The sequence below is a fragment of the Falco naumanni genome, chromosome 4, assembly GCF_017639655.2.
Source record: "Falco naumanni isolate bFalNau1 chromosome 4, bFalNau1.pat, whole genome shotgun sequence".
NCBI classification, from domain to species: Eukaryota; Metazoa; Chordata; class Aves; order Falconiformes; family Falconidae; genus Falco; species Falco naumanni.
Window position 1 is genome coordinate 73,099,337 of NC_054057.1, and position 26,326 is coordinate 73,125,662.

Consider the following 26,326-nt stretch of genomic DNA (forward strand, 5'->3'; position numbering starts at 1 on the left):
GTTGTTTTGGAAAACAGATTTATTGTATTAACTATTTTAAAAGATGTGTTTAATGAGGGGAAATAAGGACCCATAATTCCCAATAATGTTTTTTCAATGCAATAAAAGCCATTTGTCTGTTACATATTTCAACATGCTTACAATTCCAAGGAAAACCCAGCTCTGAAATTAGAGGGAAAAGGGGTTTAAATGCCCTCCTTGCAATGGCTTTATAGGCCTTTTACATACAGCACAGCAATTAGTTTTGTGTCACTGACAGACTGCAGAAGTGAAGATAAGACTGTTTTGAGATAGACAGCATATCTGCATATATGCATCTACATCCACTGGGGTTTACAATGTGCCTGCTGCCCAGCCCTCTGAACTGGGAACCAGTCAATGATCTTTTATGTCACTCGTGCAGATCACGGTCATTACATAGAAGATCGATCCCATTCGTTGTCTCTCAGTTCTAACCAGCGTATGACAGCCAGAGCACGGAGCTCAAGGCACGTGCTCTTGCCTAGTGCTGCACTCCGCAGCATTCCCACCTTCATGAATTCCAGTTCGTGACAACAGAACAGGAAAAATGCTCCAGTCAAGGAAATGAGTGAGGACTCTGCTCCTCTAGGGTTTACACCCATTTCTGCTACAAACTGCTTGCCAGTCACTCTTTGTGCTCGATTTCCACTTGTATATTTGGAACAATTCTCTCTCCTTTGCCTGTCATGTTTATTTTTAGTTGTTGTTTTCTGGACCTGTGTTTTATTGCTTTGTTTACGGGTTTGCTCAATGCACTGCAGCTTTGGTTGAGTACTGTAGACATTATTACACAATTAATAGACAGTCAAATGCCAAAGAAATCCATAGGCTACAAAACTGAATTTTAACATCCAGGATTTCTCTCTAAACTGTTTAAACTATACTTACCTCAACATATTGATCTATCAAAATGAAAAAGGAAAATACCATAAAGCAATCATAGCTAGAAATTATACTTAAATTGAACTGAAGCACACTGAACACAAAATTTACTGTGACTATTACATGAGGTTCTCGACACTTGTGAGAGATATTTGTTTCATTGCGCACAATTCCATCATCTTAACACGTCTGTGTTGGAGTGGTATTGCTCTTTTAAAATGCTTCTTCTAAATAAGGGACTGGGACAAACCATTTTATAATCAGTAATGTTCTACATGTGTACACCATGTCACGGGTGAATAGGGCATAACGCCCAGCCATATGGTGTACTTAAGAGCCAACTCATCTACATAGGCTGTTACCAGGCAACATGCTGGACTTCAGTCTGAGCTTGGTTAAAAGATGACCTCTTAGCCCTAGAAATTGATTGATATTCATTGTGCTGGTTAGGTTATGATCACAAGGGAAAATAATAAAACCAATTATGCACATTGAGATTTGGCAGCGCTAAACCTTCCCCAAATTCCAAACGAGTATTTTCTTCTTTCTTGTCACATATCCCAAATCTCGGCTTTAGCTTGTTGAAGGAAGATGAATATCTTTTCCTTTAACTACACTTACAGACACTAAAGCACTATATGCACAGTCAAATCAATGTTAGCTTCCTAAAAACATGCCAGTAATTATCCCGGGGACCGCTGTCTCCCATGGGTTAGAAACCCCAACCTCATTCTTGCAATTTTTTCCAGAATTTTTCTAACAGAAGCTGTTCAATTGCATCAAATTCTGCTAAGAGCTATAAGGTTATTCTGTGACAGAAAATACTGTTCATGACAGAGGAGAAGCAAAAAGCAACAAGCATGCTGAGCACTATAGAATTCATTTGAATCTGTCCTCAAGATGAACAGGATTTTTTTTTTTTTTTTTTTTTTTTTTTTGTCCAGTAAGTCAAGCAGTCTTTTGGAAATAATGAAATCTTTTTTTCGAAGACATTAAGAGGATGATTGTGTTCAGTGTAGGAGAATAAATGTAAAATTCTTCTTATTTCCAACAGGGACTGTATGTCTCATTTTTTTCTATAACACCAACCTTTGTGTGTTGGGGCAGAACTGGACTACTAATATCAACACATTTGAAGAAAAGAATTAATCTAGTATCTTATTATGTCAATACACATGTGCGACTACTTTCTATACATAAAACAAAGAAAAGTACAGGTATAAATGTATATAAAATATAAATATATTCAGTTGGCCCAATATAGAACAAGCCATACTTATTACCCAATCCAAAGTGTTAGAGCATCACAGTTTCCTTTAAGCAGAGGATTACTGAAAACCTGAGAAGTACCAAATACACACCTACCAAGAATCATACACGCAGCTTTTTCTGATACTTCTGTATTCATCAGAGTAACTACAGAAAGCGATATCCTGATTAAAAAGTTCCTAATCAATATGGTCTCTAAGAATGCATTAAAACTAAAAACTTTACAAGAAAAAATAAATTTCAGGAATGAAAGAGCAGCAAATAGTTTGGATGTGAAAGTCTCTTCTCAAGGAAGGAAACAAGTGAAAAATTAATCAGCACAAATACTTTTTCACATCCTTCAAATTTTGGAGCTTAATTCACAGTATTACTCTATTCTGACGTTATGGGTACATTTAAAAAGGCAAGCATGATGAATTTATCCATAGCCGTCCTAAGGGAAAAAAGTGTCTGTGACTAATTTATATATAAAGTAATTTCTTCTTGACAGAATCATCCTAAGGTAAAATAAATATGACAGTGACATAACCCTAACATGTAAAAGGGTCAGAAACGGGGAAGATTATTTTCTAATCATGTCACTAGCAAGTTGTTGTTCACTGAAGACTAATTGTACTTACGGTCTACTAGCCCTGTGAGCCAGCATGCTCTTGTGGATGGCCACAAACTTTTTAGGAAAGCCAGGACAGTGAGGAGGTGATGGCACTGCTCTTTATGCGAGGGAGCAACTGGAATGTATTGACCTCTCCCCTGGGGTGGATGCAGAACAGATTGAGAGTTTACAGGTGAGGATTAAGGGGCAGGCCAACATGGGGGCCACCACTGTGGGTGTTTGCTACAGGCCAACTGACCAGGAAGAGGGAGTCCATTAGCCCATCTACAGACAGCTGGATGTAGCCTCAGGATCACGGGCCCTGGTTCTCATGGGGGACGTCAACAACCCTGACACCTGCTGGAAAGGCAACACAGCTGGGCACAGCCAGGCCAGGAGCTCCTGCAGAGCCCTGATAACTTTTTGATGCAGGTGGTGGAGGAGCCAGCGAGGTGAGGTGTGATGCTGGACCTTCTACTCACAAACACAGAAAGACTGGCTGGGGATATGAAGACTGGGGCAGCTTTGGCTGCAGTGACCATGAGATGTCAGGATCCTTTGGGGAGGAGGCAGGTCACTAAGTAGGACTGCAATCCTGGCCTTCAGGAGAGCTAACTTTGGCCTCTTCAAGGACCTGCTTGGAGGAATCCCATGGTTTAGGGCTCTGGAAGGTAGGGGGGTCCAAGAGAGCTGGCTGATATTCAAGCAATACTTCCTCCAAGCTCAAGAGAGGTGCATCCTCATGAGTAAGAAATCAAGCAAAGGGGGCAGGAGACCTGTATGGAAGACAAAGGAGCTTCTCACAAACGGGAGGAATAAGTTTACGGGATGTGAAAAAAGGGACAGGCCACTTCGGAGGAATATAGGAGTGTTGTCAGAGCATGCAGGGAGGCAACAAAGGTGGCTAAGGTCTGTTTGGAATTAAATCTGGAGAGGGAGGTCAAGGAAAACAAGAAGAGCTTCTTCAAGTACATCAGTAAGAAAAGGATGAATAGGGGAATGTGGGCCCGCTGCTGGCGGATTGGCAGAGCTCAGAGGGCTGTGATCAGCGGCGCAGGGGCGCAGGTTTAGCTGGAGGCTGTACCTCGCAGTGTTCCCCAAGGGTCAGTGCTGGGTCCAGTCCTGCTCCAATTTATTCATCACTGACCTGGGTGAAGGGATTGAGCGCACCCTCAGCAAGGTTGCTGATGACACAAAACTGGGAGGAGTGGCTGATACACCAGTAGGTTGCACTGCCACTCACTGAGACCTACACAGGCTGGAGAGTTGTAGGGAGAAGAACCTCATGAAGTTCAATGAAGACAAGTATGAGATGCTGCAACTAGGGAGGAACAACCCCACAAACCAGTACAGACTGGGGATTGACCTGATGGAAGAAAGACCTGGGAGTTCTTGTGGACAGTGAGCTGCCCATGAGCCGGGAGCGTGTCCTGGTGGCCAAGAAGGCCAGTGGTGTCCTGGGGTGCATGAGGAGGAGCGTGGCCACCAGGTGGAGGGAAGTCATCCTCCCCCTCTGCTCTGACCTGGTGAGGTCACATCTGGAGTGCTGTGCCCAGTGGTGGGCTCCCCAGGTCATGACACACAGGGAGCTACTGGAGAGGGGCCAGCGGAGGGCTGCAAAGATGGTGCGGGAACTGGAGCATCTCCCTTGTGAGGAAAGGCTGAGGGAGCTGAGCCTGTTCACCTGGAGAAGGGAAGGCTGAGGGGACCTTCCCAATGCCCACAAACACCTTAAAGGCGAGTGCCAAGGGGATGGGGCCAGGCTCTTCAGCGGTGCCCCGCGGCAGGACAAGGGGCAACGGGCACAAACCCCAACACGGGCAGCTCCATCTCAATATGAAGAAAAACTTCTTTCCTTTGAGGGTGACAGAGCCCTGGCACAGGCTGCCCAGAGAGGCTGTGGAGTCTCCTCTGGAGACATTCAAACCTGCCTGGACACGACCCTGCAACCTGCTCTAGGTGACCCTGCTTCAGCGGGGGGTTGGACTAGATCTCCAGAGGTCCCTTCCAACCCTGAGCCGTCTGTTATCCTGTGATCAGCATGGCCAGCTGTGAAGTCCAAATTATGTCTTCATTCATTGTGACAGCACAACAGAGATTTCAGACAAATTCCAAGGAAAGTACAATAAACAAACAACAACAAAAATCAGCGCACTTACTGAAAGAAGGCTCCGATCATGAAAACAATAGGCACCACTTGCATGGGGCTTCTGTGTAGTTTCCTAAGAAAAGAAAAACACATTCTTGCTGTAAATGAGAGACTCAAAGGAGACTGTATTTGTGCCCTGCACCCATGGACAGCTGAAGGTAGGCTTTAAGACTTAAAGTGTTGTAATAAAATATAAAATTGATAATGCATTATTTGGGCTTTCACAAGAAGGTATGCATACATAATTGGGTCATAATTACATTTTTATTGTAGTACAAAGCTGAGCAGCAAAATCTGCTTATTGATTCACAAATACCAACAAAGATTTATTGTTTATTAATTAATTGTTCAAAAGACAGTAAAAATTTCCAGGCGGTTTGCAACTTATTTGAATCCTAAATCCTAGGTTTGCATTATGAACTTAAGTAAAATAGACATGCAATTACTATGCCATAGTTTAAAATTTTCCCCAGTATAGATTTCTGTTTCGATAGAGACACACAACCATGATTTACTTTTTGTGTATTTTTCAATTGAAAACTTCAAGCAATTTTTCAGAAGAAAAATGATCATAAAATGCATAAACAAAAGGGGCCATCCAAAATATATTACACATGCACACAGCTGGGAATTAGAATAGGGTAACATTCTATTCCAGTCCACTTTTTCTTATTGGTGAGCAGCTTTGTGAAATGTAATATTTTACTGAGTTATTAATTGAATTTTAGAAGTTACAGTAAGCTCAGCCATGTTTTTCATAACGGATTCTCCCAATACGCATTTTTCATTTCCATGTGCATGTAGTAGTATATACTCTCTGATACCAAATACTCTTCAAAGAAAGTACGTAGCTAGGTATATGTATTACCAAAGCATTCTCTAGATAAATTTAATATACTTTTTGTCCACTTAGATAAAATTCCAAACAGTAAATATACTGAATATTTGTTCACAAAGGATGTTATTCCTCATATGTGACTTCATTTTAAACAAAACAAATAAACAAAAAATTACTGATTCATAAATCGTAGTGGCTGTCTCTAATGCAGTTGACAGTAAATAACAAGAACTACCAGTATCGGAAAGGTACAGGTTCTACAAGCATGTCAGGTAATACTGCAACTATGGTAATACTGCAACTATCTCACATTTTAAAAAAACCAACCAAATACAAAACCAAAAAAAAAAAAAAAACCAAACAAACCCACCACCAAAAAACCCCACCTATCGCAAATAAAAAAAGCCCTGACAGGTTCAGAATCTGAAAAAGTAATAATCAGCAACAGAAAACACTTGCATTTTGGTCATCTTAGAGCAGGGACCATCACTAGGAAAGCATCTATGAAAGTATGATCCAATTTCACAACTGAAGCTCCTAGCAGTAACTGCAACTGTCTTACTGCCAAAACTCTGCACGTTCATAATTTTCTGAGCTGAAGACACAAATTGCTTCCTACTTATGAAATATAATGGACCATATACATGTAAAAATACTACAGAAAATGCAGTTCACATAGGAAGGCTACATATGCACATAAACTAGAAGTTAGAACTACTGCATCTTCTCCTTTCTGGGTAGTGTTTCTTTGTGTGAGATCAAAGATATCTCTGAGCACAACAGAAAGGTGAATTAATGGTATCAAGAGTTCCTTAAAAATCTCTAAGGAGAAGTATTTTTTAAGTAATTAGTGTACATTTTCAAATATTATGTCTGATTTAGGACCATCTTGTCATGCCACAGTGAAACTTACTTATGGTCAACAAAACTGAATTGAATAATTGAAAACTAAGTCTCTGAGGTTTTCTCCATCAGGGGTACTTGTGTTGCACAATTTTAAATCCTTGTGTTTTTTGAAATACAAACTCTCACTTTTTAGACTTCCTAGTGATTAAAATTCTATCCCATTATGGTTACAATATGTTAATTTTCCTTTTCTGAAAGACTTGTATCTGACCACTCAATCCTGGCAGACTTTCTGTTTGGCATCATGTTACTAATCATTAATTTTAGAAACATTATACTCCCAACCGTTACTGCTAGTGTTCCTTAGTTATCCGGCAGTTTCACACTCTAGTGACTGAAGAAACTCAGAATACACACAGAAATAAGATGTACAGAATTTTAAGAATATATGCAACTCCAGGAAGAAGTAAGAGTATACTGTCACATCATTTACAAAGTGCTGTCGCATTAAATGAGAGCAAAACCATGAGAAACTGTAAAAATAGTTACCTCTAAAACAATTAACTTGGCTATAATATTTAACCAGTGAGCAATTACTCATTTTGCCTAATTTTACAGTACTGTTTCATCCCTCTACTAATTTCCTCCACATCGAAATATTAAAGTTTCATGCTCTACCGACTGCAGAAATTTGTTCAAATGTTTAGCGATCTGAATATGACAAGCAAAGAAAGATTTTCCTCAAAGCAAACGGTCCAACAGCACCTGCCAAAATGACAGCGGGACTCCACGCGCAGTCCTGCACCCATCCCACCACCGATGGTACTTTCTTACCATATTGCTGGCCAAAAGGAAGAGCGGTATGTTCACAAACTTTACAAAAGTTTGTAAAGGTTTCTCCCCAGTGAAAGGAATATCCAGCCACGTACCCGTTTGCCTGCAGCGGCGTAGCTGCCTCTGTAACACAGGCCACCTAAGGGAAGCTCCTGGCGCAGTGCACCCGCAGGCTTTGCAAACCACGCGGACCTGACCAAGTTCCGTTACCTATCACAGAGCACATCGCTGGATTTCCAGGTCTCGTGTAGACCACTTTGCAAAAACGAAATACATTATGAAGTAGATTTTATTTGTTATCTACTCAGGCAATATCTAAACAACAAGCAAGATTTTCCAGTCATATTCACATGATAATATGAAGCAACTTGCAGCAGAAGGAAATACAGTTGAAAAATGTTAATAATTTTTGTGGAAAAAACCCTAGACTCTGATAAAATCCTATTTACAAGCCTCAAGATAACCTAGTTGACTACGGACTTTGACATTAAACTTTATTATTCTTTGTACTGAGATGAAATGTCATTAAGACTGTCCACACAGCTAAAAGCAGCCTTGTGGAGGAACACAAGATATGCATTTTTAACAGTAAATTTTCATTTCTATAACTGTCATATATCTTATGACATGAAGGAGGCTCTTGTTTTGCATTCCTATCACACAGAAATGAATATACAATTAGCAACATTTTGCTTGCATCTGGTATTACAAGATTTGTGTGTGACAGGCATATTCAAGAACAACAACAGCCTTCTCCAGACCCACCGCAGCGCTCCCGCCCTGCAGCGCCCAGGCTTGCTTCCCTGAGAAAGGGAACACCTGGGAGTCAGCTAGAAGTTGTCCCACTAAGTGTGTTATGTGGAAGCCTGGCAAAGAAGATGATGCTTTAAGATTCACCTTCAAATGTCAAAGTTGTGTTTTCAGGCGTGTAGACGCAGTACTGAGAATACTCTGGTCTTGCCTCCCTCAGAGCAGTCAGCTCAGGCAGCCCAAACAGGCTCATTGGGAAAGATAGCCCTTACCATCCCTGGGCGTTCCAAGAGTACCATTTTTTCCATAGAAGCAGCTCCCTTAAACATTATATTACAATTAAAACAAACAGACAAACCCCAAAGCAGTAATAAAAATTAGTAGTAATACATATACACAATTACTAAGCCTGACATAACGCCTACTGTTTCACACCTTTATCAAAAGCCTACATAAAAATTGATCTAATCTGGTATTTTTTATTTTAATTCTGTTCTAAAAATGCAATTAAACAATGATATCTGTGCTGCAAGTTACAAGTCATTCCCTTTAGATAACAGCTAAATACAACAAGCAGTGAGTTTTGCCATCATTAGACTTCTAACCATATTACTTCTATTTCGAGGCTTTTTTGTTTGGTCTCAGTTTAATTTCCTGTCAGCCTTACAAGAGATTTCTAATGTTTGGGCTGTAGGATATGCTCTGATTAAAAATAATCTTCCCAATTACTGCCTGGCATGAGTCTACTGCCACATGCACTCTGCCACTGGCTTCTGAATTTCTGTCAGCAGTAATTGTGTCTGTAGCTTCTAACTGTAAATGAAAACCCAGGGGGCATATTTGGGTTCCAGTTTCCTTTGCCTAGCCATATCTTTTAATTTGCACTGTCTGTCAAAGGAGATGTTCGTAGGCACTAAAAGGAGATCCTTAGAACATCAGCTTAAAAAAAGAGGAAAGGAGAAAAAAAGAAATGCAACTGGAATATGATAAGCTATATTTGATATTTATTCTGGCATGCTCAACGTTGATGGAGAATCCCGCTGCATTGCTTGGCCTCAGAAGAGGTAGATTGAAACTATTTATCAAGCATTTCTAGCTGCACTTTTTAACCATTACATTTAATCAGAAGTGTTGATCATCACCTTATTATTGCTGAGTTTTTGGAATTTGATCATTCTCATGACTATTTGTCAGAACAGGATTTCTTACCACAATGGAAAAAAAATGTTCTGTTTCTCAGGCTTTGGCCCCTGGCCTAAGCCACACCCTGGTGACACCCATCTCCAGCCCTGGCTGAAGCTTGGAGATGGGTTGTAGGCAACCTGTCTCCTGGGTGGACCCCCTACGCCTCTGCTGCATCTTCTCTCCCATTTGTCTTCTACTCTGGTTTCCTGTGGGGAAATGCCATGGACCTGGCTCTGCCCTCCATGTTTAGACCCAGCAGGGCATGGGGAAGGGCAGGGACTCAGCTCCTGGCGCTCTCCAGGAGTAGCCAGCTGACACCAGGCCCTACCGTGTCTATGTTTGAAATCATGGTGCCTACACCTGGCAGTTGACGCAGTCACCATCACCAGCCTCGTGGTAGGTTTGTGTTAAGGTTCTCATAGATTCCCTTCTCTTAGGAGTGGTGCTGCTGCGATGGAAAGGTGGCCCGGTGCTGCCAGGGAACGGTGTCCATGTGACAAGAGCAGGATGGAAGCAAGATGCCCCGGGTCCATTTTCTAACGAAAAAGAATCTTGGGAAGAATGACACACTGAGCACAGACTGTACTCTGTGAAGGAGATACAGAAGAAACTCAAGGTGTAGAAAAACATTTGATATAACATCAAGAGTGAAGCTCTGTGCTGAAGGGGAAAAAAAGTACAATGAACGACAACAAAAGGATATAGGATATACGGTATTCACTGCAAAGAATAATATTCAGGAAATATTTGCTATAAAATGAAGAATACTGTAAAGTCCTGTGAAAATAATTTTCTATGAGGTTTGATCTGTCAAAATTAAGTAAATTTTGTATGAAAAGTAAATGGGTATCCAACACATTTGGAATCCAAGTAGTACAGAAAGCATAATTTTGCATGCAAGAAACGTGGAGGTTTTCTTTATGATAGGGGGACAAAGACTGAGATACGGTGCATGTGAATAGGGTCTTGTCCAAATGGCATTTGAAAATGAATAGTTGTTCTTGCCACAAGAACGTACTTGAAATATTAAGGCCAAATGTTAGTGTTCTGCATTCTGCTGGTTGATACTCTATTCTGTATGCTTGTATCTGTAAATGGGGGGAGACAGTTGAAAGGTGGGAACAGAACTGTTTTCAGCTCTGTCCTAGACCTTGGCAAAGCATTCTATAATATAACTTCCCTGTTGCCAGGGCTATGCCCTTAGCAAGTATTCTGTGCAATGTGAGGGCAAGAGGCCTTCGGTTAATATGTTGAATTAAGAACTTTAACATATTAACTGAAACACACAGTTTCTCACCTGTGCCATGGAGACTGTAACAAACACCACATTCCTAACTGCAGTATTATCATTATTATTATTATTATTACTATTATAGGTAAAAATACTATGGATATGTTAAAATATTGATTATTCTAAAAACATTGTACAAGATGCATAAAAAGTTCTTTTTGCCTCCTGTGAGCCCTACCGCAGAGCAGCACCGTACAGGCTGCAATATGGAACGAGTCTGTGATATCCTCAAACTATCTTTGCTTCTATTTCCATATCTCATTTGAGATAAAACCATCATCTGCAAGGTATATCCCCCTACCCTGAGATGATGGTTGAAATTGCCAGAGGATTTAAATAAATACCCACTTTTTTAAAATATAAGATAAGCCACTGAGTTCAAAATGGTTACCCCTGTGACAGAGGTCGTGCAGATGTTTAAATAAATTCAGCATAAAAGCTGTAGTATTAAGTGTAACAGTAAAAATATTATGAAACCAAAAGAAATACTGGGAAAGGACAAACGGACTCACAAGTAAGGTAGAAAATCTGGCACTAGACATGGCTGATATAGCAAATGGCATCAAAACCTCACTACTGACTTCTTCACTGAGTGTTTCATTTCAGATCCATTTTTCAAAATAGGTAGCATTACATTGCCATTATCAAGATTAATGTCCCAACAATACATGAAGACATCAACTGGACCGTGGGAGAGAAAGTAAAAGAGGAAAAGAAAAAAGGCATTGTGATGTACTTCACTGATTATATTCCTAACAATATTTGAGCTTTCTGGTTCATAATTCAATGCTTGCTCAATAAAGAAATACAAATTTAAATTGTTTCCTGCACCATACTAAAGAGCCCTTTAGGAACAACCTCAGCTTCCGACAAAATTATTATTAAAAAAAGCACAAGTTGATAATCAAAATATCTTACTGTCTAAATGGTTGTGATGCTAAAGATATGATCAGCATTTTCTACAGCTTGTATTTATGCTAAGTGGTGGCTGCCTGGCCTCCACAGGCAACCTCCCTCTGCATGGGAATAAAAGTCAGTTCCTCTTCACACAAATTACTAATGAAATCCTCAATATAGAAATACAATTTTAGAGGGTTTAATCTGGAAAAGTTGTGGTCTTTTAATGTAATTCCCCTCCTTTCCAAGCCTACATATGACAGATTCAGTCCTGCCTTTGTGGTTTTTAGTGGGTTTGACTTCTTTACTTCAAATCAGATTTAAAGAGCTCAGGAAAAAAAACAAAACAAAACACACACACACTCCAAAAAAAAAAAAAAAAAAAAACCAAACCCCAACAACAACAACAAAGCCAAACAAAACCTGGTCAAATTGTATTTTTACAGTGCTATGCACCAGATCTGCCTTACATCCGCTATCGTGACTGTGTGCATACATAGCCAACGAGTAAAGTCTTCAGTGTTCTCAAGCTTTGAGGAGAAGTCATCAATCGGTCAGCACTCTGCAGACCACCAAGCCTCTCCTCATAATAGAGTAGTACCACTGTCATTACAAACACCACTAATTGCTGTCAAAATATTTTTTTGTAATCATGACCATGGTTTTATCATGACCTAATATAATTTATCTCTCTGGCTTTTTTGGAACACCTGTTAGTCTCTTTTCATGCTACTACAATGTCAAAATGTGCCATCTTCACCTGCAGTAGTACTGCCCAAACTGCCCAAAGTACAGGCTGAGCAGTACCATGAGAAGTATGAGGTTATTGCACACAGCAGCCTTCCAGAACTCACACCTCAAAATGGGAAAAAGTCTGTAATACTGACAGTGACATTCAATGATCCTTTCAATTATAAGCGCATATATATATATATATTTTTTTTTTTTTTTAACCATGCATCATCTGGACAGACAACAGACAGATGGGTGCAGTAAAAGCAGAATGATGAGAATTATGTTTATGTGCCTACCTAAAAGCACTCTTGACAATATGAGCCTGCTACACCAAAAATACAGCCACATGTTTCTTTATTCCTGATGCATAAAACACCTAGAGCTAAAAACTAACTCTGTATGAAAGAAGAATAAAAAATAAACTTTGGAAATTATTCAGGATTAAGGAGAAGAGTTACATACACTGAACAAGTAATACAAATTGGTTTGTTTCTTTGAAAATATTTTCAAAAGCAGTTCCAAAAAAAACCAAACCCAGCCAAACAAAATACTGAATCAACCCTCTATATATTGACTGTTTTATTAGTGTAAGTTCTTGAAAAAGATCCCTTAAAAAAAAAAAAAAAGCGTCTTTCAAAACTTTGGCTGGAAAGGCAGCTTGCTACAAATGCGTGAGCCTACTGCTCTGGGAACACCAGCTCCCCAGTCCGGGCAGGAAAGTGGCAAAGTCCCAGGCACCAAGTTTCTCTCTTACTATAGTCATCATGCCTACTACTTACGCAAATGACAGGTTTAGAACTTTTCTTCAGAATTGTTTCTTTTTTCCCTCACTTTTCTGCAGCAAAGACTGTTCTACCAAAGCTCTTGAGCAGAAAGAACAATTCCACGAACATCAGCAGCATTACTCATATGCTTAACCATGGTAATATGCTCATACGCCTGCCAGAGTGAAAGAGCATTTATCACAAATTCAAGTGACCAAGGCATTCAAAGAAGATGCTGAAATAACCAAGTAATTTGAAAAAGGCTTAACTGTTATTAAGTGCAACTGTAGAGGAGTCTTTCTATCAATTCCAATGGTGAGCTTTTAGCACTGAACACCCTGATACTGACAAAGACTAAAAAGCAGGAACATTATAGTTTCAGAATAGGGAGTTTACATTTTGCATTTTTAAACTAATGGTTCTCTCATCTATCATAGGTCAAGAAATGAATCATGCCTGCTTAAGCAATGCAGTTTTGAAAGAAATTTCAGATATAGAGGGAAAAGAATAGTAAATTTGCCCATTTTTTTGTTCTTTTTTAATGAAAATTTTGACATTGCTTATGCACTTTAGTTGCTAATAAATACAACCTGAAATCGATGACCAGAACAAGGGAAAATTAAGCTGCCAAAAGGAAAAAAGAAAAAACAAAAAGCCGTGTATCCATAGCTTTGTGATTTATGACATGATTATTCTTACCAAAACAGCTCAGCTCTGGTCTGCATCTATCACCGCGATCAGGAAACTGCAGCACATCAGGAGCAATGCAGTAGCGTGCAGTAGTTATGAGCCCTAACAGAAAACCTGTAGTTAGAGGGTACAGCACATTTCAGTGACTGAAACGTGCTTCTTGTGGACAAAAATAGTCTAATTTGGGTAGGCACTCCAAATCATCTGATCCAAAGAAAGTTTTATCCCTGCAGAAAACACAAGCATCCTTTGACACACTGGATGGAGCGGGGGTGGGAAGGGTTAGCAGATAGTCACCAGTCTTCAGGAAAACTGCCTTTGTAAGGTGCCAGCCTTTTGAAAGGGTCCAGCCTTCCCACCAGATGTCACATAAACTATGCTGAATCCCAGACAGTTCGTGGGACCCGTCACAGACCTATTTCTATAGAGAAGGCAAAAGTTGTATTTACCTTTGCACATGAGGTATCTTTACAGATTTCATCAAAAATATTCTTACTGTTTATGAAGAAATAAGATTTCAGTATGAAAGAGAAGCAAACAGTAAAATAACACAAGTATTCCATGTTTGTAGATTTACCTCTGCTAGGTATAATAACTACAACTGATTTTAAATGAAGTTAGTGTTTATTTTACATCAAACAGGAGAACCTTGGGCTGGGTCTCTTTTCAAATGAATTAGTTATTGTTGTTTCCAGCTGAGTATAATTGATTATGATTACAAAATATAACGTCATGCTCCAGAGAAAGTCCATGGACATTCCACCTCTGATCAGAAGCAAGTAGGAAGCACGGCTGTGACAAGGAAAAGCAGGAGATTCCCCCAAGTGCAGCACACCCTACAAACACTGCTGCCTGTGCTAACAAAATTTTACTTTTCATGGTAGGAAAAAGGACCAAAAAGCGTAAGTGATGAAACCCATAGCCCAGGCACCCAGAATACAGCTCTAAAGAACCATTTGTCCCACATTTCCAATTTGTAAACAACAACAAAAAGTTGTTTTTTTTTAACTACAGTTCTTTCTAGGTGTGATACATCCAAGCAGATAAAGAACCGGGTTTGTAAGCATCACTCCCTTTCCTCCACATTTCTGAATGACCAGCTCCACACATCGTTTTCTTCATCTGTGCCCTTCCCTGCGTACTATGAAAATCACAAACCGCAGGTAATGGTACCTTCTCCATCACTCACAGCATCAGGAGCCTCACACCAGTAAGCTGACACACGTGAAATAAGACCACTTATCAATGAAGACAGAGGTCAAAGGCGTCGAAGGTTAGAACAGGAACCTGCTGGCTGCTGCAAATCTCTCACCAGTGCATTTGAGCCTGACACTTAATATTCAAACTGGATTGCAAGCTATGTACTCAAGGATAAAGCTCAGTAATAATAAAGATTCACAGCCTGACAGGCTCAGCATACAAATTCCCTGTGCAGAGCTCATTCTGAATATCTTTTAATCTAAAAAGGAATCAGGATTTTTTCTGTTTTTGAACAAACAACAGCACTTCCCATTTAGTGAGGGAAACAAGGAATGAGAAAATAAATGTTTATTCTATATTTAGATATTGATAAAGAAGTATGCATATTTTATTACAACATAGGTACATTGTGTATGCAGTCTTTGCCTTGCTAATCAGACACAGAAATACATGAAATAAGACATACATTTTGTTTTTGCAGGGCCAAATCCTTTGAGCCAGAAATCCACTACTTTAACCCATTTAAGAACGTGCCCAAATTTCAGATAATTTATGGCACGTACTTAGCATGTCAGCTGTGAAACCTAAAAGTCAATGGATAGAATCTAAACCCCTAAATACATTACTCATTGTGCCTAACCAGTGCTCTAGCCAGTCTAATATTAGGTCACCAAAAAGTGGCAGTGGCCAGTATTCTTTCATAAACTCCAGACTATTTTGATTTTCTGCCTATTATATAGAGCAAGCTTCTAGCTTCTTGGTGGTATTTACACTTTCTTTTAATTTTTTATCTCTCAGTCTTACTCATCTTTTATTTTATCTGACATTGCTTAGTTCACAGTAAAATACTCATTTTTTTTTTACAGTGACACTGTAAAGTCACATCCCATTTATTTTTTCCCTTTCAATGTTGAATTTACATTACAACCTTGTTCCACCCCCTCCCTTCCCCCCCTCTTTTTTTTCCGAATGTTTATAAATGTAGGAGGCAGTTTAAAATTAATTAAATTATAATTAGATGTCTAACAGTATATAAACCGAAACAGTTACTAAACATTAGCTTCACTTAGAATCTATTGCTTATTTTGTATTTTGCTTTGAACATCTACATTTTTATTACTAAACGTACCCCTTTCTTTTAAAATCACATTGCATCCAGCTTAACTACATCTCACTACATCACCTTGTTAGTCATACTTTGAATCATTCCATTTCATTGCCTTTCATATTTAAATTATTCCATTTCTTTTCCTACTCCCCGTATTACCTCTGAAAATGACAAGTCTCACGTTGTGCAACAATTCTTTATACTGCAGCCTCACATAACTCCCATTATTGACACTTTATCGTTTTCCCTGTATATTTGCAAGTTTTCCCTAAGAACTGCCTTCCAAAACAATTCCAAATTTACACATTTAATCCCATCTCTTCGTTTCATTTACATCCTGTACTCACCAAGACAGCCAGCACTACAAGAACTCACATTATATTTGTTGCATTAATAAAATACGGGTGTGCTGCTGTACCTGCCCTGAACTGTACAGGGATTCCGCTGGGAAGTCTGCCTCCATCCACCTGCCCACGCGGTTCAGGATCAGAAGGTTTGCTGGAGCCGAGGTATAAATGATCATGGCAGAGTGGAATCTGGCTCATGCCATATGTAGTTACAATGAAAATGTTGCTATTTTCAGTATGGGGAGGGAATAAGGACATATGCTGAATCTCACAATCTGAGACACAAATATGATTATTACAGCATTAAGTACTATTCATTCCTACTTTCTCCTTGGCCAAAGCTACATTTCTCAGGAATTTCACTCTAAATCAGCACTCACTTCTCAAACTAAACACATAAATGAAGCTTCTGGACTCCCATAAAAAAAAAATAAATTATCTTCTTCACACATTTCTTGACTGAATCTTAGAAAAAGATCATCTCCAATGCCAAGCAACAGATCAGTGTCTTTAGTGCAGATATGAAAGTGCTGTAACGTGAGCTCAAACCAAGGATAAAGTTGTTAAAACAATTCTAAAAATGCATGCTTCTCAAAACTCCCCTCCATGTGGCTTCTGAACAAGAGCCTCTGAAAAATCCTTGTTGCCAATATCATTGCTGGTTTAATGCTCTCGCCAGTACTAGTAACTTTTAGAAGACAGAATCTTCTCAAAACTAATTTAAACTGGAAAGCCGCTCTGCTGATCCTTGGCTGCTGGACCTAAGAACAATTAACCCAGTGGTTCTGGGAACGTGCCCTTGCTCCAGCCGCTGACCCTCTCCTGCGGGAATGGGGAGGAGGAACAGGAGCCCACCTGACGGCCATGGCAGTGCTGCTCTGCACCGTGGAACTGCCACAGCTTCCCACTGAGTTCCCAAGTGCCCAATAGTATCTGCCAATTAAAATGGTTAAATTATTATCTCTAATTTATAACTCATAAAAAATTACACTCCGAAGATTTAATTCCAAAAGCTGTCACCTATGCTAAAAGGAGCAAACCATAGCCTTCTGTGGAAAAAAAGAAACAAACAATTCCGCCTGGATGCAGTGCAGTGTCATCTTCTTTTAAAGGCGTTAAGAGAAATTGTTAGAAGGACTATGAGATAACTGCCTGCTTAAACAGAATTTTACCAAGTCAAATTAAAAATGGCTCAATATTTTGTTACTGAAAACCATCACCTTGAAAGCTGCAGATATTGGATGCTGTTGGATGTTTGGATAATGATTAGTCTAAAGGAATTACGGCAACATTTATATTAAATATATATTTATTTGTAAAAAATTCTCACCTTGTAAAACATTTTGGAAAATATTTTCATTGGTTTTTTTTTTTTTTAATTTTAAAGCAGGATAAAGATCTAGCCTACCAAACCAAACCATAACTATTTTAGTTTTAAAAAACTATAGTTTGTACAAACAATACTTTATAGCTTGAAACGTGCACAGGAAGGAATGACTGAAATCTCATAGACACAACTTCCAGGGAACTGATATCTTTGTCCTGTTTGAACAGCAAAGCTCTTCTGGGTATCACTTAGATCTACACATCATAATTCAGATACTTGTGAATAATTCAAGATGTTATGCTTTAACTTCTATTAGCAATTCCCTTGAAGAGAAGCAGTAAGTAGACATTTATTATAAGCTATAGCATGAATCCATCTAATTAATATTTTGATATACTTTACCTGTCGTACTGTTTGCTCTTGTGATACTAAGTTGGTACTAAATAACACACTCATGCAACTTGTTGTCCTCCTTTTCAAAGATGCTTCAATTTATATAATTACTTTACTTGATTTATTGTTCCACCTTTACTCAAGTTACATATTCTGTTAACGTGCTAGCAATGTAATTAGCTGTTTCTTTGTAGGAAACTTTTTAAAATCAAGGTAGCATATTTACTGCAAAAGGAATACACTGCTTGTACTTTCTTGGAATCAAAATCTCCTTTTAATGGCATGCCAGCAACGTGCTCCATCTTTGCACACTTTCCTTGGCACATCGAAACAAAACAGAAATGATGTGCTATTATTCAAGCATAAGAAAAATAGAAGCACTCCACTAACAAGTGTCAGAGGTGAATAAAGACATACAAAATGATATGAAAACAACTAAAATACGCCCTCATTTTTCAAAGAAGGCCTTTGCCCAAGCGATTATAAGTTATATATTAAGATTACACAATTTTGAAATGAAAACAAGCAATACTGAAGCAAAACTGATCTCGCATTTTCTTATTTGCTAGTAGTTTCTTTGGTTAGAAACATGAAGACTCAACACATTAGCTGGCATTCTTCAAATAAACGTCATTTCTGCAGCTTACAGGATAGCGTACTGATGTCATGTAGAAGAGTTTTGGATGTCTGCTCTCCAGACTTGTAAAGATAACACTTAAGGTAAACGAGGGTGGAGCCACAGGAGGAAATACTAAATCAAATTTCTGAAAACAGAGAGAAAATTAACTTGTTTATACTGTCTCCCCTCATTCATTTTCATTTATGAAGGGTATTAATTTTGACTATTAATTAGAGTGGCATCTGTTTCTCACACACTGGCAGGCTACCAGTGAACATTAGAGCATTAACTGTCGATACAGGTGTGGAATGACTGCAGACTCATTTCTGAACTACTCCCCCACCGTACAGACACCAGAGCAACCATTTGTACAGAATTAGCTATCTCAAATACAACTTCACTAAGAACCTATTAAGTGAGGTTTTTCACTATATAGAAGCATTGTGGAAATATTTTCAAAACTTAACATCACTTGGCAGAAGAGACTAGCAATGCTACAAGATCATAAATGCTGCACATGAAGCAAAACCTCAAAAGCAAGAAATATAACACAAGTTTTAGAAGTTACTATTACATTTTTTTTCCATTAGTTACCTGGCTTTAGGAAAGCATAAGGTTACTACATTGTCTAAGAGAAAACTACCATCATTATATTTAAAAACTGCTGGTTTTCAAAAGTTTAGAACATACAGTAATAAACTGCACAATATTTCTATCCTTGAGTGGATTTTTTTATTAAGTAAAACTGATAAGACTATTTAGAAAGCAATTACTGTTCAATATTAATATAAAACTATTTTCCCATCAAATTCATAAAAAATGAAAACATATTAAAAATAATTTTGAGACGCAAACTGCACAAGTAATTCAGACCTATTTGGAAAGACAACTATTACCCAAGACGGACAGACAAAAAAGTAACTTCTGTTACAGTCAGCACATATTACATCTTTGTAAGCAAGAATGGCAAGTTTTAATTGTATTTTCTTATATACCCACTTTAATTCACATTATTTCCTTTATATAAGAAATGTGAAAGAAAACAAACTATCAGTTATTTTGCGCTTATCAGAAGACATCTGCGCCAACTTTCGCTGAGCATGGGGGGAGTAACTCCTGTGGCCCCAGTGCTTCCAGAGCTACAGGAGAGAAGATTAGAAGCACCCAAAGTGAAACTTGGAAAGTTTGAGTCCAGGACAACCATGGCAGCGTATTCTGAAATGCTCTATTTTTCAAACAATACAAGAGTTCTAAAACTCTAGCTAGGTGGGAGACATTTTTAAGCCTCCATTATAATTGCTCAAAGACATGGCATTATAACAAACAGCATTTAGCTAGACAATGTAAATATACCTTATTTAATGCACCTGGAAAGAAAGGTGTGGCAGAAGATCACTGCAAATAGCCTGAAGCTATGGAAACAGAATTTATAAGTAGAATGTGAACACTGGTGGGAGCTGAGAGATGGCAAGTTAGACAGGATCTCTGCTCCAGAAATAAGTAGCACTGGTTTCTTTGAGTTTAAAGGTAGCTCTAATTCATGCCTCTGGGAAATAAACTAATAATCTAAATCTAAATTCACTGCCAGGTCTTTAAAAAACAGAGTGCTGGGGTGTTTTTTTTTCATGCCTCCACTATTACTGAATGTCAAGCACCTCGATTCAGGCCTTGAGGAAGTATTTCACCATCATCCTCACCAGGGCAGATTCCTTTTGCAAAAAAATAGCTAAAGCCTGCAGAAAAAATGCATATGTCTCTTTTCAGACTCTACAGAACTTACTTAATGAGGACTTTCAATGAAACAAAAATACACTGCTTGTGTAATAAATCAACATTAAATGAGAATATGGTTGATAGAATCGGGTTATCTGACATTACACTGCTAAATAAACTGAAAATAAACCACTACAACTTGATAAAAAGTTGTAATTCTCTGTGGACAAAGCCAAAGCCAAAAAATGTAAGGAGCTGCCTGCAATATTTATTTATCATACTGACACACTTAAATTAGAAAATCCCGTTTAATACCTCCAAAATATTAAAAATAGCTAGAAAATCAAATGCTTACAGCTAATTTCTAATATTTTGCTAAAATGAATGTAGGATGACAACAAAACCAGCTAGATAGCATCTACAGAAAAAGAGTAAACTATGCTCCTTCATATGTCGAGTTTGGGGTTTTTTTTAATTTTTGAGATATATATAAGCAAACTGTATAATAAGTCTTGGGATTTGATTTTTCAATATTTTTTGTCTTTTCTAGGTTGTCCTATTATTTCATAAAGAAGTACTTTGCCATGTTAGCATGTATATTATATTAGTAGTTGTATAATTATACATGCACTGCAAGGGAGAAATGTGTCTAATATCTCATTTCTTGGGGATTTTCTGCAATGGCTGGTAACTTTGACTGACAGCTTGCCTAACGGAGAAGCAAAATGCCCAGCGAACTAGAGTGTTTATGAATTCTTGAATGATTGGAATGCTTTCGGTGACTCCAAACATATTTGTGAAAATGCTATTCATATGAATTTTATCTTTATTATTACAGCATTGTTCCAAAGTCTAGGAGTTTCTCCCTGCATGTATCCATTCTTCTCTAGTGTCAGACAAAAAAAGTTCTATTTACAGCTGTAATGAGAATAAAGCACACATTTCCTTACCAAATACTAGATTGGTAACAACGCAACATCAACATAATTCTCAAATGTCTGCAAGCCATTCAAGAACCTCAATATATCAAGTTTTAAAGGTTTTATGATACTTAGAAACACTCTGAGAGTCTGATGAAGCCAATACTACTAAGAATGCAACAAGTGAAAGGTAGTGTAAAAATCAATTTTCTTTCGCCTCAGATGATTTACACTTATTCCCAAACAAATTAATTTCACACTAAGTAACTGGTTAATAAAACTTCGAAGCAGACTTATATTACAAAGGTTTGTTCTTAATCCAGGCAGGGATAACAGCAGTAAAATAACAATTTGGAATTACTCTACAGTTTGTAAAGGCTGGTTTGCCTTATTTCACATCTTTTTCTCACTGAGTTTTATTTCTGAAGTTCTGGAGGTGAATTAAAAAAAAAACAAACGCACCATACAGGTTTGGATTCCAGAAATAAAAATGTTGTTTAAAATATTAACAATACAATATAAAAATAAAGGAAGCAAGTATGAAAACATCTCACTGGGAAATAAACAAGCTTGGACCATTAGCCCCCAAACTGACAAGTTATGTGCTTAGTTCTAAATGTATCTGCAATACTAATATTTGTATTACTGAATAATAAAATAAAGAGGACTGCTGATCTACTTCATACAAAGCACATAATTAGATATATTACTGCAGCCCAGCTGGAACAGTTAGGATTTTTCTTGTATGCTATCTGCAAAGCTATTGCTGCTACACTGCAATCACTTTTTGCATTCTTTATGACCACAATCAATTCCTGTCCATTGTATGGCTCCTCCTCCATTTACCCATCCCAAGAACAATCAATAATTTTTTTTTTTTGGAAATGATGAATACAGAGATAAAAACAGGTTTTTTTAAAAAATATTCTATTCATAGATTTAAATAAGTATCTTAACAAATAATACATATTAAAAACTCTGTGTAGCTTTACTTTCAGATCTTCTTAAGGGTGCTGAATACAACTGCATCTTCCTACAGCAAGTGATTCTAGAGTTTTATTTTTTTCCTTAGATAACCAAAACTTCAGCATAGGAGATACAAGTCAACAAATTAAAAAATAAAATAAAAGTGATAAAACATTCTTACAGAGCTGCACATAAACAGTGGCTTAAACTCACACAAAAAAGGAAATGTTCCAAAAACTAAGATCAGTTGAGCTTTTTTTTATTGTTATAACTGCTGACTGCAGTTACGATGGGATGTGAGAATACTACTGGAGTATATGTTTTCTCCCACCTCAATTTCACATCATCATGTGGCTTCCAGGGTATTAAGCAAGTGTAAAAATGTTCATAAACAGATGCACAGCAAAAAATAGCAGCCGGGAATATCATCCAAATTGTGCGTAATAAATATGTACAGCACAATCTGAATAATTTCAGAAATATTAATGCATCTCTGGAGTGTCTATTTAAATATTGATAATGTTTTGATAAGTAGTTTTAGTTTTTCAAAAATAGACTTGTATTGTAATTGTGCTAAGAATTTTTAGCCGGCACTGAGATTTAATATGCTTGCTATTGATGGAAAAACATATGAATGCCACCACTTCTATTTCTCTGAGATTAAAAATCTGATTTGAAGCTTCAGTTTTACATTTTCTGATATCATTTAAAGCTGAAAAAAATAATGTTTGTGACCCCTGTGTTAATTCACTAGAACATGAAGTAGTAAATAGACTACAATGAGATTCATAATGGTAAATTAAACATATAGTAATGGAAGACAGTAATTGGAAGTTGTTACTTCTTTTCTCATCTTACCTGCACAGGAATGTACTGGACAATACAAAGCTGTAACTCCTGTTGGGGGCTCACACTCAAATCACACCACACTAGATTTGCGTGGCAAAAATGCAGTTTTGCTCTTGATATACCGGTCAGATTTCGCCCAAGTATTCTTGAACAGAGCACACCACGGACACCATCTGGAGAAGGCAGGCTCCAGCAGCTTTAGGTTTGGTAGGCTGGATGCACAGCTCAGCTTTCAGATTTGGACAGGATATCTCCACCCGGAGAACTTCATGTTGTTACAGTATCTCCATGCAGGAAGGAAGCCATGAAGTCCAGGACATGAAGGAATAACTACTGTCACCTACTATACCGAACAGAGAGGAAGACTGTGCATGCCCTGAAATACCAAAACGCCTCCCAAAGGCTCAAGGATGATGTCCTCCTGCCTCAGCCCTTCCTCCTCAAACTACCAAAGAAACATTTCAATCAAAACAGAACAAAAAAGCCCACACGCTTGCCAGGTACCATGCCTCCCACCACGACACCTACGGCGTTATGAGTGGCTGGGTCCAAACAGATCATGCAAATCCCAATTTCCCTCTTTCTTCAAGGGGAGACATTTTGGTACGACTGAGTTCCGATCCATCAAAGTAAACGTGAAAACAAAATCCAGCCTACCATTACAGACTGGAATATGAAACTGCAATTCAGAGTGGGGCAGACTGGCAGGGTGAAAGCACACAGGTCGAGGTTGTGGAAAGGCTGGAAGCCAAGTAACTTATTGCTCTCCTGTTGCTAGCGTATAAAAAATGATGTGATTTAGGAAAAATTTTGCTTGTCTGGCCCCAACCATTTCACGGAATTCCAAATGAACAAAAAAGTAAAAGAGCGATTTAGGAAAAGCAAATAAATTAAGGTTTGTTACATAACAAATCGAGAGATCATTTTTTTTAACAAAGAACAACTAGTGGAACATTTGACAACTCCATTTCCAAGCATCTTACTGCACCAATGATTTTTCTTGACACTGTGTATGGTTATTAACAGATTCCATCACAGACTGAAAAAATGTAAATATTAAGGGACTCTACAAGAAATTAATAACAAAATGAGAAAATACTTGTGTTTCAATGCATTCAGGTTAATTATTTCAAGCTGGTTGACGAGGGCAAGATAAACCTTAGTTTTAACCTTATCATTTCTAGGTAAACTATAAAAGGTAATGACCTACAGACTATATTCAAGCTTCCCAGACTACCTTCACAGGCGATCAGCTGTGGGTTTAACCTATTGAAAACTCTACGATGTACACTGGCAGATCACATTATTCCTCTTGCATATAGAAGATGATAAATTGTGATGCAGTAATTATAATTGTCCTAGCTTACCACAAATTTCCATTTTTAAAAATCCCTCCAATTCCAGAAATGCAATTATTTAAGAACCCTGGTTTCAATTTGTATTTTAATTGATTCTTTGGTTTAAGTGAAAAATAAACTGAGCCTATTGAATTCTGAAGGTTTTGCTCATTCAGAAGTGTTTCTGACAAGCCTTTTTACTCATTCCTTAGTCTCCAGCACTCAGTGGGTGCCAGGAAAAGAGCTTCTAAATAAACTGGGAGAGATTTGGGGATCACAAAGATTTGGTGGCCAAGTACAAGTACTGCCATTTTGTGATCTAATGGAATGTGGCTGTTGATACGGCAGAAGTCCAGACTTCATTAGTCAGTTGGGTAACATTCTGCTTCAGTGTCATTCTGAGAAAAAAACACTTCCCATAATACAGTTTATTTTGATATGTGTCAACTTTGAAACACCTTTCTAAACAATATGCTTCTCAAGAACCTTCCATAATCCATCCATAACTCCCTACTGGCTTACAACATCGGTAGAACAAGCTATGGACCCAATCACAGGCTGTATTGGAAACTTTCACACCTTTTAAATGCATCTTTATCAACCTTCCAAGTAAGGTCACACATCATTTTGGTAAACTGTACTACATCACACTCCCTCTGCTTCTAAGTGTTGCCTTCAGTATACAAATCACTGCTCACCATATCTGATTATTTCTCTACTTGATGATCAGGCCCAACTTTTCTTTCATTCTGCTACTACTTTTGCCAGTCTTTTTTTTTCCTTCCACACATACCTACAAATTTTCTGTATCAGAATTAAGTTTATTTCCTAATCATGGTGTGGTTTTGCTGAAATGTCAGCAAATTTGCAAACGAAAACGAAAGTCTCAATATAGTCAAGGCAGATGGTCTGATGGGGAAGCCATCTCTACAGAACACAGACTTTAACAGAAGCTCTTCGCCAACCAAACAGAACAAGATATTCCACTGCTTTTTGTTGATTTAAGGTCTATGACACACTGCAGCTGTCACAATGAAGGGTAGACAGAAAAGGTAGTCTAATGACTCCAAAAATGCATTAAACCATACAAGTTTTATACAGCATTCACTTGGCATCTGTCTTCTGTAACGTCTCCATATTATATAAGGTATTTCTCTCCCTCCTTGCTCTTTAGAGAGATATGAAGTTTAATGTACTGACTGGTACTTAACAATCAGATTTTGTCAGCTTTTGTGCTGAACACCATCCTCCCTCTCCCATTGACTTTCACAGCACCATTCACGGTGTAAATTACTGCCTCATTTTCAGTGAAGGTGACAGATCCGTGTACTACCTCAGTGCACTGAACTCGGGAACTAGGCGCTGTCAGCCAAAGCACCGTGATGCCACATAAATCCTCAGTACTGTCACAAGGGGCATCTCCACCTTCCACTTGCCTCTCTGCTGCTGCTGGTACTTACACAGACAGCACCCCCACCCCCCCACCCCTGGGGCTGGAGGGGACTGTTTCCCGGGAGGGGTTTTGCTGAGGAAGCCCAGGAAGGGTGAACTTCCACAGTTCTCTGACCCATTTCTCAAGGAAGGCTCTAGGAATGCGCTACCCAGGCTGGGCTGGTTGCAGCACCAGTTAAATTGACATGTGTCAGAGTAAAGGTATCAGGCAATCACTTGCCTACTCAGCAAAAGAGAACAAATAAACAATAGATACATATTAACCTCTGCAACACTGGGCAATTTTATAACCGTTACCCAGGCGTATTGCTATACATTCAGGTGTGCTGCTGAGTGGATGCTCCCTGTTACA

The 26,326-nt window shown here is 38.4% G+C and overlaps 1 protein-coding gene across 12 annotated transcripts in view; it reads right to left on the reverse strand.

Moving 5' to 3' along the window:
- RBFOX1 (RNA binding fox-1 homolog 1) overlaps positions 1-26,326 on the reverse strand; it is a 916,301-nt gene that overhangs the window by 757,081 nt on the left and 132,894 nt on the right. For all 12 annotated transcript variants that reach the window (XM_040592408.1, XM_040592428.1, XM_040592416.1 and 9 more), the window contains exon 2: positions 4,924-4,986. In XM_040592408.1, coding sequence (XP_040448342.1) covers positions 4,924-4,986 — 63 coding nt within the window. The remainder of the gene's footprint in view (positions 1-4,923; positions 4,987-26,326) is intronic.